This window comes from Triturus cristatus, chromosome 1_1 (genome assembly GCF_964204655.1).
Source record: "Triturus cristatus chromosome 1_1, aTriCri1.1, whole genome shotgun sequence".
Classification (NCBI taxonomy): domain Eukaryota; kingdom Metazoa; phylum Chordata; class Amphibia; order Caudata; family Salamandridae; genus Triturus; species Triturus cristatus.
In genome coordinates, this window is record NC_140579.1 from 68,996,336 (window position 1) to 69,015,916 (window position 19,581).

Genomic DNA, 19,581 nt, shown 5'->3' on the forward strand with positions numbered 1-19,581 from the left:
GCCCCTGGAGCATGGGGGCCCCCTCCGCAATGCGGCGGCTGCGGGGGCCTTTGTTACTCCCCTGTGTGTGGGAACTCCCCCCAGCGTACATTATACCTGACACAGGTATAATGTGGCGCAGGGTTATACAAAGTGACGCATCTGCTTAGATGTGTCACTTTGTAAATAGGGCGCAACAGGGGGCATGTTTTATTCCACCGATGCGTCACGAAAAGTGACTCAACAGCAGCATAAAACTGTCGCAAGGCCTCATAAATAAGGCCCATGATATTTCAACGGATAGTGATGACACACATCCAATAACAGAGAGAGATGTCCACAGAACAGGAGTGCGTTGGTCGTCACTGACATAGTCGATACAGAACGAGAATCGCTGCTTTTGAAAATAGGACTGGAAGGGAGAAACTGACTCAGAATCCAGCCCATCCCCCGTCTCGCCCTGTGAGGCCAACGAAGAACAATTCTGCAGCCATCGAAGGTTCCTGAATCGTTTGCCCTTTAGTTAGCTTGGAAGAGCCAAAGGCATGAAAATTAATACTCATATTGTTTAAACCGCTGGGGGCTGTAAGCAGAGATACAGACCGCAGCTAATCTTTAAAGCATTTTAAAGTTGCCCTCTACTTGCTTCTACAGCGAGGCTTGCAGCAAAACTTATTTAATAGCCTTATCACTCAACAGTACATGTGGGATCCTTCTGTTGCTCTAAGGCCAGGCCCAGAATGCATTTTGCTGATCACGCGCTTGAGCACTTTGCTGGAACAGGGTCATTTCATCGGCTAAAATATATTGCAATTAGTGGATTAACGTGCGTCACTTCCAGCGCACTGAGCCTAAGATAGGAACGGACCCAGAGTTCCTGCTCATTGTGTTTTGCATAATATATGCGTCACTCTACGCTTCTCAGCGCTTTAATGACATCGAAAATAACTGTCCCGCTCGTTCTTGCACGAAGCCACATAACGTGGATGAGCTCTAATGAGAGCAAAACAGTGTTAGATTGATTTGACTCCACATCTGGCGACAATGGGTGGCACAAGTTGATGTCATACTTTGCCTAGAGTGATACATGTTGCGTCATTCTTGTCATTGAATGGTCAGTGTGCGATTGGTGGACTGATCTGTTCCACTTGAAATGCTTGTCGCCTTAAATCGGAGCTTACCCCCCGAATATCATCTGGGGAGTAATCTGCCGGCTCTCAGTGGCTTCGCTTCATTTGGTGCAGCAGGTGCAGTGGCACCGGGCCGGTGGCCTGAGGGGCCCACTGAACCCTGGTTATTGTTGTATGTTTTAACTCAAAAAGCGGCCAGAGGGGGTAATTACCTTCCCTGCACCAGGCAGGCCCCATGCACACTTCATACCTACTGATTCAAATGGTGCACGTGCGACACACAATATCGCTCTCATCAAACGGTCACCTGTTATGCGTATTGTAACGTAACCTTACTAACTCATAATGAATTCCCTATCAAAAAATCCCAGACGGTCATGGATGTTTAGTGCTTGCTGGCTCCACGCTGAGGGGGCCCCTGGAGCGTGGGGCCCCCCCGCAACGCGGGGGCTGGGGGGCCTATGTTACGCCCCTGCCTCTATGAGTGTCACTAACCCAGCACTTTGATACATACTCCCCAGTGCAGCTTTACAAACCCCGCATCACCCAATGCTAGAAAGTGTTCAGTAAAGTCCTGCTTTTGGAAACCAGTGCGGCGACTGTCGGTCTTTATTAAAAGTGAGAAAGGAAACAAACGCACAACAGAGTCCACTCGACTGAGATGTTCTGGTCCGGATCGAGACAATTTCCAAAAAGACACATGATCGGGTCAACATTTTATTACTCAGTGCTCCCCGATACTGGAGAGGAATATGGGGGGTGGGCAGTGCTTTAAATGGGCCGGTACTCACCGGTACGGAGTACCGGCACTTCTAAATTTTCGGCCCTTGAGTACCGGTACTTTTCCTTGTACAAAGAGAGTACCGGTACTCATGGGGCATCCAGCCAAGCTCAGGGAAATTGAACATATACAAAAAAGAAACGCGACACAGTTGACGAGTTGCTCTGTTTTCCTGAAGCACTCTGATGGAGTGCTAATCTCCCCTCCTGCTGGCATGGCAGAATATTATGTGGTTAAGTGGGCCTGCACACCTATTCTTTGTACTGGTATATATAATGAAAGATCTGAATTTTTTTTTGATTATTTTAAGCGTGCTTTCACGCTGAGGGATGTGAGTCTACGTCCCTGTTTATGACAATAGTTGAAAGAGGTTCTGGAAGGACCAGAGCCTGCGTGAATCACAGCTAGGACCCTAAGGTCTCAATAAGAGTAAACCAAAAATATTCAAAATGTGCAACAATTATACAGTGAGACAAGATTCAAATAGTGTAAAATCAATAAACAAATAACTGGTTTAGCCACTGTTTGTTTTTATATATTAGCTGGTTCAGTTTGTACTGTTAGCGTCACAATACATCAATTATAGTATATGTGTTTTACAATCCAAATCAAATTACATTGTTCAGCAATTGTAACATAAAAGGTCCCAATGCATTTCGGGTTGATTTCTAACCCTTCGTCAGGGGATATATACATTCACAAACAACAATGAATAAAGAATGAAGTTGCCCTCTTTTAAATTCTTTCAGCCTCCAACCGGAGCTACAACAAAAGCCACATAAATACAATTAGTAAAATGACATCCTTGTTGAGTTTATAGGATTTGCACTCAAGAGAAGATCGTAGAATAGGAACCCTCATCAAGTGGTTAGCGTGTGAAGAAAGTGAAATCTCGCCAAGGGGTGTGTGTCAAAGAAGCTGTTTAAAAAGAGAGAGCGTAGTGCTCAAAGTCAGAAGATGTATGCTTACCGCAATGTTATTTAGTCGTGCATAACTCAAAATGTCTGTAAGAGAGCGTAATTGATGAGCTCTTAGTAAAGAGCGTGCCTGAACTAAAACCAATGAACAAACACTAAAGAAAAATAAATTTCACGCTGACTCACCCTGCTGTGCCGCCTGGAGTCGTGAAAGTGTTTGAATATCTGCCGGTCGATAAGACAATTATGTCTACGAAAAACGAAACCACGGGTCAGCTTTGAAATATCACAACTGAGTGGTTGTAACGAGATATATAAACTTAATGTGCAATGAACGCTGCCGCGTCTCACCTTTCTAGTGAAGAGTTAGTGCTTCTCAGCTTAACTTCCGGGAATCGCAAGCTATCTTCAAGCGCATGCGTGTAAATGGCGATTGTGTCGGTTTTATTGAGCAAAGTGGTGACACAAACGAAGGACTAACGCAATGTAAATGTGACGGAAGTAAAAAGAGTAAAAGACGGTGACTATTCATAATTGGCCAATTTCTTGACAGTGTTTGTGCTAGAAAGCACTACGTGTAGGAACTGATCTGCCACCTGTATGAAAGAAGGAAAAAAGTAAAAAAGAGATTATGTGCAAAAGCAAAAGTGAGGTTTGAAGTGGGTATGAAAAATGGGAAAAGGTTGGGAAATTGTTGAAAAATGAAAAGCTGAATGAAATAGATTCCGAGTGCAAATCCTTTACAAAGAGATGGAATACATGATGTAACGAAACTTTCAAATGAAGCATAACATTTCATAGTGATCATTCAGACCACCCGGGATCACCGTTCCCAGGAATTTTATCCAATATGTCTCTCTACATGAAAGAACTGTGTTCATATCTCTGTCTGACAGTATGGGAAGACGTTCCAAAATGGTGAATCGTAATTGGGGGATGGTATGAGGTGTGTTGATCCAATGTGTAACCATAGAGGAGGTCATGTTCCTATTACGAATTCTGCTCTTGTGTTCGATAATTCTAGTCTTAATCTTACGGCTCGTTCTCCCAACATATACCAAGCCGCAAGGGCATTTAATAGAATAAATGACCCACTCAGTATTGCAGTCTGATGTATGTTGTAATGTGATTGTATTGCCTGTGTGCGGATGTGTGAAAACTTTGCCTACAATGACATTGCCACATTGTCCACAGTTGTGGCATTTTTTCATCCCTACATTATTCAGTGTTTGAGGTTTGACTTTGTTTTTAAGAAGATCCCTCAAATTCTTCGGTCTAGTATGTGCAAACATAGGGGGATCCTTAAACAACTCGTGAAAATCAGCCTCCTGTGCAATGATGTCCCATCGTTTGTAAATGATCGATTTGATGTTTTTGGATTGAACAGTGTCTTAATACAAAAACTTCACGTTTAGGAGAGGACTTAGAGATAGTAAGAAGTAGATCTTCTCGTCTTTTTTGTGCCACTTTTTGTTCTGCCTCTAAAAGGATATTATCAGGATAGCCCCTGTTTTTGTATTTAACCAATTGTTGTTGAATGTCCATCTCACATTGGTGGTTGTCTGAAGTAATCCTTTTGATTCTCGTAAGTTGAGACACCGGTAAATGTTTCTTCAAAGAGTATGGGTGGGCGCTGCTAAAATGCAGTGCATTGTTGACATCTGTGGGTTTCCTGTATATCGTGGTGATTAAGCCATGGGTAGATTTGTGAATTTCAATGTCCAGGAAATTAATCTTGTCATGTTGAATGTCATGAGTGAATTGTATTCTTGGGTTGCACTGATTCAACTCGGCGATACTGTGCTCCAAAAGAGTTCTGGAACCCTTCCATATGACTAAGATGTCGTCGATGTATCTCAAGAAAAGAGTTGTATTGGCTCGCCAGACTGGGTTGTGTAAAATGTGTAGATGCTCAAAGTAGGCCATAAAAGTATTAGCGTACGCTGGGGATCCTGGAAAGCCCATGGATGTGCCTGTAATCTGAAGATAGTATTTGTCCTTCCATGAGAAATAACTGTGGTACAATGCGAAATGTAGTAATTCCAAGAGAAAGATGCTTTTTTCTTTGGTCAATGATGAGTTAAGAAGTCTCCATTCTACAGCTTCGAGACCTTCATCGTGGGCTATCGATGTGTAAAGTGCCACAACGTCAATTGTGCATAGGAGATAGTCAGTGTGCAGATGTTGTTTGATCGATTCCAATTTTAATAGGCAATCAGTTGTATCCTTGATGTACGTTTCCCAAGTTTGGACCAAAGGTTGCAAATGGTGATCAAGATATTGACCTGTAGCTTCATGCATGGATCCACAGCCTGCTACTATAGGTCTAAATGGTGGGTTTTGTTTGTTTTTGTGTATTTTAGAGAGCATATATATATGCGGAACCTTTGGTGTGGATTGAAAAAGGAATTTCCGGGTGTTAACATCAATGATGCCATCTTCTTCTCCTTTCTGTAAAATGCTATTGAGTATTGTGAGAAATTCTTTTGTAGGATCTTGGTCCATGACAATGTATGTATTGACATCTTTCACGTGCTCATCAACGTTTTTTATGTAGAAATCAGTATCCATAACCACTAGGGCACCGCCTTTGTCGGCTGGTTGAAATGTGATGGACATGTCTTGTCGTAATGCATTCAAGATACGTGATTCTTTGCAGGAGAGGTTCAAGTGTTGAGGTTTATTGTATTTAATTGATTCCAGGTCCTTTTTAACCAGGATCTCAAAGGTGTCTAGAGTTTTGTGTGACAAAGGAGACATGAATTTACTTTTTGGTCGAAATGATTGTGTAGTAGATGTCTCATCCTCAACTCTGGGCATGGCAGAATAGGCAGCATTTGTTTGGAGTCCGATAAGAGGAAGGTGGTGATAGTGACGCTGTGGCCGATGGGAATGAAGGCTTAGTAATGTGCGCAGACTCCCTTTATCGGACTTGAAACAAACATTGCTGTATTCTGCCATGCCAGCAGGAGGGGAGATTAGCACTCCATCAGAGTGTTTCAGGAAAACGGAGCAACTCGTCAGCTGTGTCGCGTTTCTTTTTTGTATATGCTAAATTTCACTCACTTTGGAAAAGCAAAACCTTTGGCAGGCACAATTGCTAGTTGATCTGATTATGTATTGAATAGTGCTTAAACTCTGATGGAGACAAGTCATCGACAGGACTGATGTGCGAGCGGCCCCCAGCCCAGGATGCAGATTTCGGTCACCCCTTCTGCTCACTACACTGTGACTCTGAACAGGAATTCCTGCTCGCCCAGCACGTCGCGATCGAATCAACCACAAAGAGCTTATGACGAGAAATTCCCAAAATGCAAGTCCCCCGAGAGTCGTGGCACATTTGAAAAATTGTCCTTTGTCATGCCCATTGGACGTGAAAGGTGCAAGGGGCATTACAACCAGAAGCAACATTTTTCATTTTCAGTAAGAAATACTCCGAGCGGAAATTAAAACTCTCATAGAGAGTGAAGTTTGCTTTGTGGATAAAGAGGTTGTGTTCAGAAGTACAGCAATAATTCTCTGTGAGTGAACCAGCAAATAGGTTTGCTTCATTTGTGTGTTGCCTAAAGCAAATGTTTTGTTATTTGTTGGTCAATTGATCGTAAGGTCTAATGCTCTAGTTTAGGAGAAACGAACCACTTTACCTCAATAATGACCAAACCCTAATACAGAGCACTTTGTGAATTGTTTTTCTCTGCCCATGGAATATCCTAAGTTCTCTAAGACCACGAGTTGGCGGTCTGTACCTTAAAGCTCTTGAACTCGCAGGGCCACCTGATCTAGGAAAGAACCTAGAATGTTAAACCAAAGTCCTTTGGATTTTCTAAACTAGTATTTTATTGGCATAAATTCTGTACTTCGTTTTTGTGAACTTTTTCAGTACAAGAAGCTTCCTTGATATTTTGGCCAAGCTGGTGCATCTCTTTGGTCCCCAAAATTCCCCTGTGACTTGCACGGAGATGGTGAAAAACTAGTGCTGTACAACAATATTATTTTGGGCACCCACTCTTTTTCTTCTGAGAGGGCAGAGACACTGCAGCCTTAGGGGCGACCCTGTAATAGGACAATTACTCCGATTTAATCTGCTTTCCTCACGTTTTGCTGGGTTTTGTGAATAGACTTAGCTGCTGTGAAGATTCTTGGCCTATTTAGTGAAGCGTAAACAAATTGTTCTCAGGCTAGATTAGAAGCAAATTTGCATTGAGTAGCTAAGGTGAATGTATGTTTTGCATCTCAGTATCAGTCTGCACATCTGCGAATCAATTGAATCTCAGTCAAATTAAATGTGTGTCTCTGGCCGGGTCCCTTAGCATTGTCAGTAGACCCGCCCCCATAGCCCCGCCCCAAACCCCACCCCTAGAAAAACATTTCAATTTGGTGAGTACCTGCACTTATTTTTTTCCATTTAAAGCACTGGGGGTGGGCATGTTATGTTATGTTATGTTATGCACTTTTGTATTGCGCACAGCTGCCCCAGCTAAGGGGCGTCCTGGCGCATGGCAGGCAATGTGCAACAGATAGCAGAGACACAACACAGATAAAAGATCTATTTAAAAAGAAACGTTTTCAGAGCTTTGCGAAAGGCCAAGAGGTCAGTCAGTAGCCGCAAGTCCACTGGGAGGGAATTCCAGAGTTCAGCCGCCCTCACCCGAAAAGAGCGACCACCAGCCCGACACAACCTGTATCGGGGGACCACCGCGAGCGCTTGGCTTCCCGATCTCAAAGCGCGGGAAGGAACATACCACGACAGGAGGTCAGCAAGAATTGGCGGACCTACTCCCCTCAAGATCTTAAACGCCAAGCACAACACCTTGAACTGGATGCGTGATTTAATGGGGAGCCAATGCAAGGATCTCAAGACACCTGAGACAGAGCTCCTACGGGGTAAGCCTACAATGGCTCTAGCCGCGGCATTCTGCACTCGTTGAAGGCGGGTAGTCTCCGCCACGTTGGTCCCTACCAAAAGCGAGCTGGCATAGTCCAGGCGAGATAATACCGTGGCCTGGACTATCAGCTGCCTGGTACCACGGTCAAAGAACTTAAGAATGGGCCTCAGCGACCGCAAGATGCCAAGACAGCCGGCCGCGATTTTCTTCGAGTGGCCCTCGTAACTGAGAGCGGGATCCATCCACACTCCCAGATTCCTAAGTTCAGTGACCGGGAGAGGGACCGGCCCCAGTTCAATGGGCCACCACTTGTCCCCCCACAGTTCCGCCTTCCTGCCAACGATCATGATCTCGGTTTTCTTCGCGTTGAGCTGGAGACAGTTGTTCTTCATCCAGCTTGCCACCGCCCTAAGTCCACTCTGAAACCTGGGGGCATCCCGATCCGCATCCCCGCTGATAGTCACCGCTAGCTGAGTATCGTCAGCATACGAGACCATAGTCATGTCCCATTGCTTGACGATCTCAGCCAGCGGTCTCACATACAGATTGAAAAGCGTGGGACTCAGCGAGGAGCCTTGCGGGACCCCCTGTCTCAGAGGAAGGAATTGGGACTGGTACGGTGGCAACGCAACGCTAAAGAAACGATCGTTCAGGAAAGAGCGAAACCACTGGAGGGCAGAGCCACCCAGCCCGACCTCCTCCAGGCGATGCAGCAGGATAGGATGGGACACGGTGTCGAACGCGGCGCTCAGATCTAATAAGACGAGCGCCGCTGTCTGCCCCGCATCCATCACTGTGCGTAGGTGTTCAGCCATGGAGAGAAGGGCAGACTCCGTGCTGTGACCAGCACGGAAGCCATTTTGGGTGGGATCCAAGATGTTAAACTGGATGAGGTGGGCCGAGAGAACTTTGTTGACATGGGCCTCCATTACTTTGGAAGGCCAGGGAAGCAAAGAGATAGGCCGATAGTTTTCAGGCTTGTCTGGGTCCAGTGAGGGCTTCTTTAGGATGGGGGAAACCATCGCCCGCTTCCAGCTACGGGGGACCGTGCCCGACTCCAACGAGATGTTGATCAGGGAGTGTACCACGGTCCGACCCACGAACGACTCACCGAAGAAGACCCTTAAAAGTGTGTGTGTGTGTGTGTGGGGGGGGGGGGGGCTGAAAAGTGTGTGTGGGGGGAACCTTGAAAAGTGTGTGTGTGGGGAGGCGGGGGGGCATCATCACCCTCACTCCCAGCCGTGACCCTGACCACGGAGGGAGCTGTACTCCGGGAGGGGGGAGGGGCAGCAGGAAGCCTTACCCTGCACTTGCTTGCCAGTGCTCAGCAGCACTCAAGTACAAGGGGCAGCACCTTCGGCTTCGGAAACAAATCCCTTCGCTCCTCTTCACAGAGCGGAGGATTGAAACGCAAACAGAAGCGGATCTAGAAACGACACCGCTGTTCCAATGTGCATTCCTACCATCCTGAACAATGCTTAGAAACAATGGCTTCATGTGGGAGGGCTCTGGATACAGTTTCACCCGGAGCTGCTCTCACTCTTGTGTCACCGGCCGGACCCGCAGCGCCACCACATTCCTCCCTCCATCCTGGAGACCTGGGTTGAAGAAGGGCCGCAGGGTGGGGGGGAAGGAGGTCCCGGAGAAGGTGAAGAGCAGAGACCGGTCACCTACATTGTACACCGAGAGCCTGCGCGCCTCATAGTCCAGGAAGAGACCCACAGCCCTGGGGGGCACACGGGGGGTCAGAAGGGAGGGAAAGGAGGAGCCAGCTTTGTATTTACCATCTCTGAGCCACACTGTCCAGAATCCATCCTCAGGTGCTAGTGTGATCTCCCCCTTCCTGCTCGCAGCCTCGTCACACACCCCCAGGCTCCAGCTCGTCTTGCCCCCCACCTCCACCTCCCAGTAATGCCTCCCGGAGCTCAGCCTCTCCCTCCCCAGGACAGCGACGACAGGATCGAATCTCTGGTCCGTGTCGGGGCGACCCTGGTCTGTGTCTCCGTCCCTCATGCTCCTTCCGTCCTCGGACAGGACGAGCTCCGGATGTGCAGTGTCCGGATCCAGGGTCACCGCAGCTGCAAGAGAGAGAAGAGATGAGAGCTCAGAGATCACCCGTCCACAATAAAGACATCACTAATACTCAGCCCGTCGCTGCAGCAGCCCCACCCCGACTGACGTCATCCTCATTTCACTAGCAGCACCCCTTTTAATCGTAGTAATTAAGGGGCAGATTTACAAGCCCCTTGCGCCACTTTTGCGTCACTTTTAACATGGGAAAAGTGACGCACAAGTGGCGCATGGGGTTTGTAAATCTGCCCCTAAGTGTATAGTCATCGTCACAGCTTCTTTTTAAAACACCCTTTGGTGAAGTGTTTCTGTCTGTAAGTGCTGTAAGTATCAGGTTATTATAGCTCACAGGTGCGAGAGCTCACAACTGAATGAGGATGGGCAGGGCTTTAAGTCTGCCGGGTCCTACCTGTGCTAAACACCAGGTGCCGAGACGGGTTCCTATCAGGGCCTGACCCTCAGCGTGATAGAAACCATATCTGGCAGGCAGTCCCAGCCCTCACAAGAGACTCTGGTTTGTTTATTGAGAATGAGCTGAGATCTGCAGGGGGCAAAATAGGTGGAGGTCCGACTCTAAATGTAACACCTATACAGTTATTTCCTGTCCACGGTCCTGCTGACCAACCGGCACGGTCCAAGGTCACTGGGGAGTGTGTGGGGGGGGGGGGGGGGAGAATAGAGAGGGGGCAGTGAGGCTCTGCGGTCTGAATAGGATGGAAAGGGTAACTCTGTGGTGGGCCGAGCCCCCATTTAACAAGTAAATCATTCATAGGAACCCCCACATTGGGCTCTCCCAGCCTTTCATCCTTTCTAGGTGGATACCACTGGACACGACTCAGTATTCAGGGGCAGTCCATTCTTGGTTTGTAAATGCAGGTTATTGTACTCGGCAGCACTGACTGCTGAGTGACTAAAGAGGGCTTGGCTGAGACTGATGGAAATGCAGAGGTGCATGGGGGAGGGAAGACAAGCAGGCGGGTTGTGCTTTGGTGACTACACGGGCCTTTCTCTTAACTCCAGGCAGAGCTGGGGACTGTATCTGCCCCCAGGTGACCACGAACACACCAGCAGCCCACCCCTGAACCTTGTGCGTCGCCAAAATCGAGTCTTTATGACTGTCTCACAAAAGCTTTTTAGGTCTCGCCTGAGCCAGCACTTTAGTTTTAGTAAGCGGGATTTGGAAGTGCAGACTAGTGGCTCTTCAGGCCTCCAAATACAGTGCATGTGCGCCGGGCACACGCATCATTTGGCAGCCTGCGTGAACACTTTTGCGGCCGCTTTGATGTTCTCAGTGAGCCGCGCGGCCACTGAGAACATCAAAGCGGCCGCGAAAGTGCACACCATTTGTCAGCCTGCGTGCCTCTCTCCGCCTACCCCCCTCCCTTCTCCCACTTCCTGCTTGTTCAACAAATGCTGTGTGTAAACAAACTTTCTTTGGTTGCATGACATACGTTTCAAAACTAATACCTTGTGCAAACAAACTTTCTTTTGTTTCACAGTGACTCTTGCTAGAGCTGCCTGCCTATGCTCACATTCCCAAATAATTCTGGTTGGACAACGCCTGCACACAGCCCTCTCTCAATGGCCTGGGCATTAAGAAATGGTTGTACTAGAGGCGGCCAGTTACTTGAATATTACACAAAATATAAACAAGATGGGCACTGACTGAAGCAACAGAGCAAATTTTGTTTCCATACACAGACTGTCGCAGTTTTCTCAGCTTGATGAGAACCAATGCCGCTTCCTCCCTGCTCTCCTGCTGCTGGTAACTTGCTGAACAAGATAAACTGTGCCATGCGCTGCGGGCCGCTGAAGTGACCGCTTTTGACTCACAAGTACCTCCTCTATTTTGAAATTGTGTCCTTGGCGGAAGGTCTAGGTATGTTTTTCTCAGTTTCTGCATGTGCTCTAGCCTTGCCTACAACCAGGGCGGTAATCTCACATAAAACAAGCCATGTTTGCCGAGAGGTGATTCAGCTTTCAATAAAAGCATGAAAGTCATATGCAGACATATTTTATGCAAAATATGACTTGCACATTTCGTATACGAGGAACATGTTTCAATGTTTGGTATACTGTTGCAATAAGGTACGCATGCGTGCGCAGAACTGCTCCTCTTCAATGCACATTAATGGGGAAATAAATTCCCCCATTTGTTTATTTTTTAATCTATCTCCTTGTTATTGTGGCGTTTTATATCACTTATTTTTTGCTGCGAGCTCAGCCAGCCCAAAAGTCTGGCGAGCTGCAGCGCGTACACTGCCTGCCCTCCTCGGCGCTCCAGCAGCTTATTATAATTAACCAGCCATCACTCTCCGGGCCGCTGTGCTCGACAGGCACAGCTGAGGAGGAGCTAATATGCGGGAATTCTCATTTTTAGGTCTCGCCTGAGCCAGCGCTTTAGCGCTGCTCTGGCGAGAGCTTTAGTAAATGGGGGATTTGGAAGTGCAAACTAGTGCTTTTCAGGCCTCCAAATACAGTGCATGTGCGCCGTGCGCGCGCACCATTTGGCAGCCTGCGTAATCATTTCGCAGCTGCTTTGATGTTCTCAGTGAGCCGTGCGGCCACTGAGAACATCAGAGCGGCCGCGAAAGTGCTCACCATTTGTCAGCCTGCGTGCCTCTCTCCCCTTAGAGGGCGCGACGTGCCCTACCCCATCCCTTATCCCACTTCCTGCTTGTTATTGGTACCAACTACTACCTTGGTCTGTGGAAAGGTGGTAAGATGCCAGCGAGTTAAACACTGGTTTCGAATATCAGTGTGAAGAAAGTTGTTTGAATTGTCAGGTTAACTTGTCATTTCATTAGTGCTACATAGATATGGCAACAGTAACGCCGGTGTTCAAACACGCACTGTTTTTTTAAAAATACATTTTTTATTGTAACTTGCCTTTATATTGGGGTTAGGAGCAAAACTTTGGGGGCATGCGCTTTACGAAAACTTGACGTCGTTCGAACTCTCACCACCACATTCGACTTTCATGTAAAAACCAAACTCGGCAGTCTCATTTCTCGTTCATTTTCCAGCCCAATACCGCTTCCGAGCTCTGTCATGATTTATACAGCCTGGCAGTGAATAATCTTTCCTAGAAAATATACAAGCCTCCGGAGGTTTCCGGTCCCTCCTTGTCGCAACTGACAGCGTTTGTACTCCCCTTTTCTGCTATTTTCCTTTCTAATGAGATATTGGGCTTTTGCTCAGCGAGAGGTGATATTTCTATATTTGCAGCGCAACAGGCTAAATTACCAGATCTCAATGCAGAGGATACGAACCCGCTGAAAGTGTGGCAAAAATATACACGGAGCTTCTTTGTTTTGGGCAACGGTTATTAAGAAGGTATTTGGAGAGTTCAGGTTTAATTTAGGAAGCCTTCTGCTGCAAAATCACTCCGTTACATCGCAGAGCAAGGCGGCATTCAAAACCCAAGTCGATAAGGCTATATCATCTTTTTTTAAACGTGTTTATGCTGTATTCATGAATGTGTTGCGCAAGGCCAAGTAGCGGCCCCTCCCGCATGAGAAACAGAATGGTACCGAATCCTTTTGCTTTGTAAATGTTGATTTACTTTAGAAAAAGACCGTCTCTGATTTCAGGCAGTCCCCTGTTCTAATCCAAAATGCACCTGTAGCCCAGTGCTATATACAGTCTGTAATTCTGATTCAGGCTATGCCTGCAGAAAGAGGTTGCTAATAGTCCCAGTACTTATTAGAGCAGAGATCCTTGGCAGCGCCTGGTTCTGATCCTATACCGGGCAGAGTCCCTGAACAGTGTCTGCGTCAGACCATATGCGAATGTTGTGGATTTTCGAAAAATTGCCTTAACATAGTAGCTGCATGTAGTTTCGCTCCAGTGACGTAACTGGAGCGCAGGAAGGGTTAATTAATGTGTGTGAACGGGGGACTCGTGGCTACACCCCTTTCACAGTCTGCAATAATGGTTAGACCCCGTGGTCACCAGAGGAGTGGTTAACAAATATTGGGATCTGCCAGATGTGGTGGCCTCTAGGGGGATCATGACCTTGTCTGCGAGGCGTGTCAATCAGCGTCACTGCGTCCGAGTATTTCTTTGCAGGCCACACCGCACTGATAACCTGCGTCAGTTTATTTGAATTACCGGGGCCCCCTTGGCAACACCATCTCAAGGGCCCCTCCCGACACACCAGCTGCAGTCATATTCTTGCTCAACACTACCAAGATGTGCCTGTCTCTGACGTGCAAAGCCTTACTGAAATGCCTGGCATCATAGAGGAGAATTCTCAAATAGCTTGCTCAGCTATGAAAAGTTTACGTTTTTGTATACATTTGAATGTTGAATGTGCATTATTCCACAATTTCAGTTTCTGCACCTGAATAGCTCTTTTGTTTTGGTATTGTAACATGATATCCATTAGAGTCCTGTGTGTGAAAATATATACCTTTTAGCCAGTGCTTGAAATGGAAAGATAGAAGTGCAGGTACTCTGTAGCAGAGTACCTGCTTATTTCTGAGAAGTGCCGGTACTCTCCTATTAAAAGTATAGCATTTCTCTTGAGAAGTGCTGGTACTCTCCCTCTCAAAATAAACAAGCATTTGCAATGCAACAGGTCTTGCATTTATACAAGTTTAAGCTAATGGCATTGTAAATTACAATGCGTTTTAGGTTTCGAAAACCAAAACATAAACAAAAGGCATTGTCATTTACAATGCCAATAGCTCAAACTTGCGTCAATGCGAGACCTGTTGCATTGCAAATGCTTGTTTCAGCTTGGTGACATGGACCACCACACTTAAATGCATTAGTCTACTGCCAGATGCGTGGTACTTGGCAGGGCTGGGCGCTTCCAGAAGCTATACGGGCAGGGTGCACCCGACACAGGACAGTCAGAGCCGTTCGCACTTACGGCTCTCTCCCACCAGTGTACTACCGAGTCAACCACGATAGCACTGCGCTGCCCATTCATGTTATGAAGGTACTTTTTGGAGGGTAACACTAACAAGCATGTATCAAAATGTCTGTACTTCTTGGAAGCCGGTCTCGAGGCTCCCAGTCTATGATGCTTGAGGGTGCATATGAGAGCGCACACACTGCAGCGCCGGCGTCAGTGAAGCAAAGGGGCTCCCTTGGGGGCTGGGCCACATACACCAATGCCACAACACTCCCCATGATTTATTTTTATTTTAAAAGTTTTATATAGCGCTAGCTTGACCCGTAGGTATCAGAGCGCTTTACATACTGTACAGAAAAAAGAAGAACGAAAATTGCATTACATAGTAGGCAGGCAGTAAGGAAGCAAACAGGGATAACAAAATACAGCATGAAAGATAAGGAGGTTAATACATTGATTGTAAGTCAATACGACTAAGTCGCGTAAAAAGAGGGTGGGGCGGCTTGCTGGTTAAACAATTACCTTCGCTGTTATTGAGACAGAATTAGAAACATGTAGAGTTAACTTTTCATCAGCTGAGTTGCGTGAAATCCCCAGCATTACCCTGACCCCTGTGTCAGTCTTGGCACAGCTGCCCCCCTGCAATCTACCTCTCAGAAAATGTTTAATCCGCTATCATTTATGACTGCTATATATGAATATTGGTTATTCTATGTAAAGATCCTTGCCATGTATGGCTTACCTTGTGAATCTGCTGTTTTCCTCATGTATTGCTAAAAGCCAACAAACTGATTTGAAAAAAAACAAGCATTGGCATAGCCAATGGTCTCGCTTTTGGGACCTTATAAGTATTTAGTTATGCAACTGTTGCATGGCTAAACACTTATAAGTTCCCAAAGGCGAGACCCATTGGCTATGCCAATGCTTGTTAATACCGCTGCGTGGATTTGTGTGTGTTTTTGAATTTCATGCAAGTGTGCGCCCCACATTTCCCCCTCTTGTGGAAACATGGATTTTTCTGGTCAGTTATGTCCCCTATCTTGGACCCCAACGGTTCTATGTGCATGTTACAAGTACATGTATGTTCCCTCCAGTTCCAGTTATGAAGACGCAAATACATGTGCGTCCACCGTCAACATGTCCTCTTTCAGATCCGCCATGAATGGGCCGGACATTCCATTCCTAAGTATGAAAGGCCACCGCCTTTATATGGTTCACTTATGCCATTTTACAGTTCAGGTGAGTAGGCCCTGATTCTGCCATCAAGCCTTTTTTCTGCCTTCTGCCTCTGAAAGCTCCAGTCTGAGCCCGCATCTGTGACCATGAACTTTGTCTCATTCCCTGCGCGGCTCACGGTGCCTGACATCAGCTTGCTGCCTGCCAAGAACTGTATTTCACCTTCGAAATTATCTGCTCCGCTCCCTGCCCAATGCATTCCTGTCTAGTAGTTTAAGTAAACATTCTTCCAGCTACCGAGCAAAGGCCCGGCTTCTCTGTCTTTATGCAAGTAATTCATAGCCCTATTACCATGGAAGACTTCTGCCCTCGCATCTAGTGTAGACACTTAGACGCTTGTACACGCACTAACAGTCAGTATAGTCAGTATAGAATAAGATTCTACTCTAAGAGACCTCTCTTTTGGATAACATAGTTCTTTAAACATAGGATGTTAGATATGATTTGGGATTAGGTTGACTTGACCCTCCAGACATCTGTCGCCACATGTAGAGTTAAATGTCAAATCCCCTTCACCCCTTAGTCGCACGTCAATCATACGTCATGCTGCTGCGCGCGCATTTCTGCCAAGTATTTCTGCTGACATTGCAAAATTCTTTCATGGAACCACCCTATTAAGACATCATACCTGATGACGTTCTTTAATTACACCCAGTTACGCCCACTTTTGCTACGCATGTATGTTCTATCTCTGCTATCAATTGTTACGCCTCCTGCATTTGCTTCACTGTAATGCCTATTGTATAAAAGTGATTACTTATTAATAAAGTATGTACTTCACTTCCTGAGCCTCCGTGGTGATGGAACATGGAGTCCACGATTTCGAAATCGTCCATTGGAATAAAGTCCGTTCCTAACCTCTAATATCACGGATTTTGCCTCTTATTTTACTGAGCTATTTTTATTATTTTTCTGTATCAAATTAAGTCCCGGTAATTAAATTATTTACCACATGAATGGCGCCCGAACAGGGACACTTTCTCATCTCACGCGCCGGCGGTGCGTTGCAGGCCCGGTCTCCTGCCACAGCTGGACGGACAACAACGCGTACCAGCAGGATTTCCTGTATCTCCCTCCGGTCAAGCGGGGGCGACTGAGGCTGCGATCAACACCCAGACGAGGCGGTGAGAAGTGCGAAGTATCCCGACCAGAGCCTAGCTGAGAGAGCAAGATCCGAGGTATACAGAGGCCCACCAGGTTTCCGATGTCCCGAAGTTTCCGAAGTTTTCGAGTCGAGTCCAGTCCAGTTCAGTTCAGTTCCGTTCCGAGGCCTTCCGTTCCGAGCTACCCGGTGAGTACCATTACTGGGGAGGCGTTCTGGCGTGCACATAAGTTGTGCCGATCCAGACGGGTTTGGGTACACAAATCCGGTCTGCACTGTTTTAGCAGTGTATCTGTACTGTTTAGCAGTATATCTAGTATATCAAGTATATAAAATTCAGAATAAATCAGTTAATGCTGAGAATTATGTTTTGTGATTAAGTTTTCTTAGATCGTCATCATCATTGTTGCTCATTTAAAACGTTAAATGTTAAATGTGTTAATACGTCCTGCATATTGTGGTATGAATGACTGTTCATTATTGTGTTTTATTGTATTGAGTTTGTTCAAGACCAAGTATCAGATCAGTTCTCAATATGCCGCTCTTTTCGAAACTAAGACAGATCACAACTAGAAAAGGGGTACTCGAAGAAGCTGTTCCCATTCCTCCTAGGGACACTCCAGGGTACTTCATGTATCATAAACATGGCCTAGACGCCATATTATTTCTTGATCTATGGGTAGACTACACTAAGGAATTACCAGAAAGTCAGAGGTGGCCCGCAGCTGGGACCTGGGATGCAGATTGCATCGTGAAAGTAGAGGAAGAATTATGGAAAAGGAAAGCCAGACAGTCACAGAAAGACGCCATTGAATTATGGCGTAAAGAATCGTATAGACGTACAGAAAAAGCACGTAGACAGGAAGAGAGGAGTAAGGAAAATTCAAATAAAGTCCGAGAAAATCTATTAATTCAAGAAGGTACACGAGTGAAATCAGAACAAGTAGACAGACAAAGAAATGCCCTTATGAATGGTATGTATCCCCTTCTGGCCGAGGGATTACCTACGGCTACTCCGAAGATACCAAAAGACTTGCCACCCCCATTGTTCCCAATAAAAATGCATCCCAAGGGTCATCCTAGAACAGCAGAAGATGTTTTTCTTTCCTCATATTTAGATGACGCAGCTCCCGAGTATGCTAACCCCGCCCCACATAGACCGTCTGCCGGGGAGGTTCAACGCCAAGACCCTGTATCTGTATCCTTACAGCATCAAATCCTGACACAAGTTCCGGCAAGCACATCTGTTTCCACATCTGTTCCTACAGCTACTCCTACAGCTGTGTCCACACCTATAGTTGCTGTATCACGTTCAACGAATCCTTTCACGTCCGATACCCCAGACGGGGCTACCGGAGGTGCTACCAACATTTTTTCTACGCCACCCAGAATAAATAAACTTACTTTTCAAGAATCAGCACATCCACGTACCCCCAAACTCATAAATTCCCGCACGCTTAAGGAACTTCTAGTAGATTGTAGATATGACCCTGTGCCCGGCAAAGAGGACGAAATGGTCCTGGCCTCATTACGCATCAGACGAGCTGCGATGTATTTAGGAAAGCTACCAGGAATGACTATGCATTTAGACAATATATATCATTATGTCCAAACAGGGCGAGATTCTGAATGTATTAACAGAGCTATGGAATACCAGAAAGTGGAAATACAGGGGGAACTGTTACGTTTCCTCATAAATTGTGTGATCAGAAATCAAGACCGACCGGGGGTAAACCCGGAAGTAATGCAAATTCTTACGAGATGGAGCCAGAATATATCAGAAGGGAGACATGATAGGCAAAAATGTATAATAGCCATGTGCCGAAAGATCCGTAAAGAAATAGAACGCCTACACGAAGAGAGATTAGCGGTAGACGAGTTCGAACAAAATGAGGAGGAGGAAGGATTAGGACTGCCCACAGGACAGTCAGAAACCATAGCCTATGTAGGTAGAGGAAGATCTTGTAATAGTACTAGATGTTTTACTGATCCGATACGTCCGGTATGTCCAGATAATAACAGGAATTTCCAAACACCTATAATAAATATAAGGTCCCCCGAGCATTCGTTCCAAGCCGCTGACAAATTACTCCGAGAACGAAGGGGTTATCATTTTCTCGATTCTATGGATGAACAAGAATTAGCCAGGTCAGCCGTTCAGTGGGTTGACAGTCCCGGAAAATATGGTGATGATACAGTAGCACACACATTTTTGAACCTCACCCCAGATGAACAGCGTTTAGCTGGGATTTATATGATTCAACAACTTCTTATACTTTATAAAAGCCAACATTCCGATCCTGGTCCTTTACCTGATATATTGACTGAATTACTCACGAATAGATGGAGAGGTTCAGGTACTAAATTAATTAGAGAAATACTAGAATCAAGAAAGCAGTACAGTCTTTTTGTATGCCCAGAACATGTCTCACTGCCCATCAAGGAAAGAACGCCGTATTACATAGATAGACAGAATCCCTTGCGAGAAGTGCACCCAATAAAAGGCGAAGACAATCAGTTTAAACGCGTATTTGTATATACGCCCATATCTAAAATAGAATTGTTAGAAATGAAGAAAGTGGTACCCAGTCATGACAAGGACCCAGCGGGTTTCCA

General features: G+C 46.1%; 1 protein-coding gene across 1 annotated transcript in view; it reads right to left on the reverse strand.

Moving 5' to 3' along the window:
* Positions 1-2,403: 2,403 nt before the first annotated feature.
* Positions 2,404-19,581, reverse strand: part of LOC146869438 (E3 ubiquitin-protein ligase TRIM39-like) — a 179,142-nt gene continuing 161,964 nt past the window's right edge. Inside the window, exon 9 of the mRNA XM_085599842.1 lies at positions 2,404-9,771. Coding sequence (XP_085455968.1) covers positions 9,230-9,771 — 542 coding nt within the window. The 3' untranslated portion in view covers positions 2,404-9,229. The remainder of the gene's footprint in view (positions 9,772-19,581) is intronic.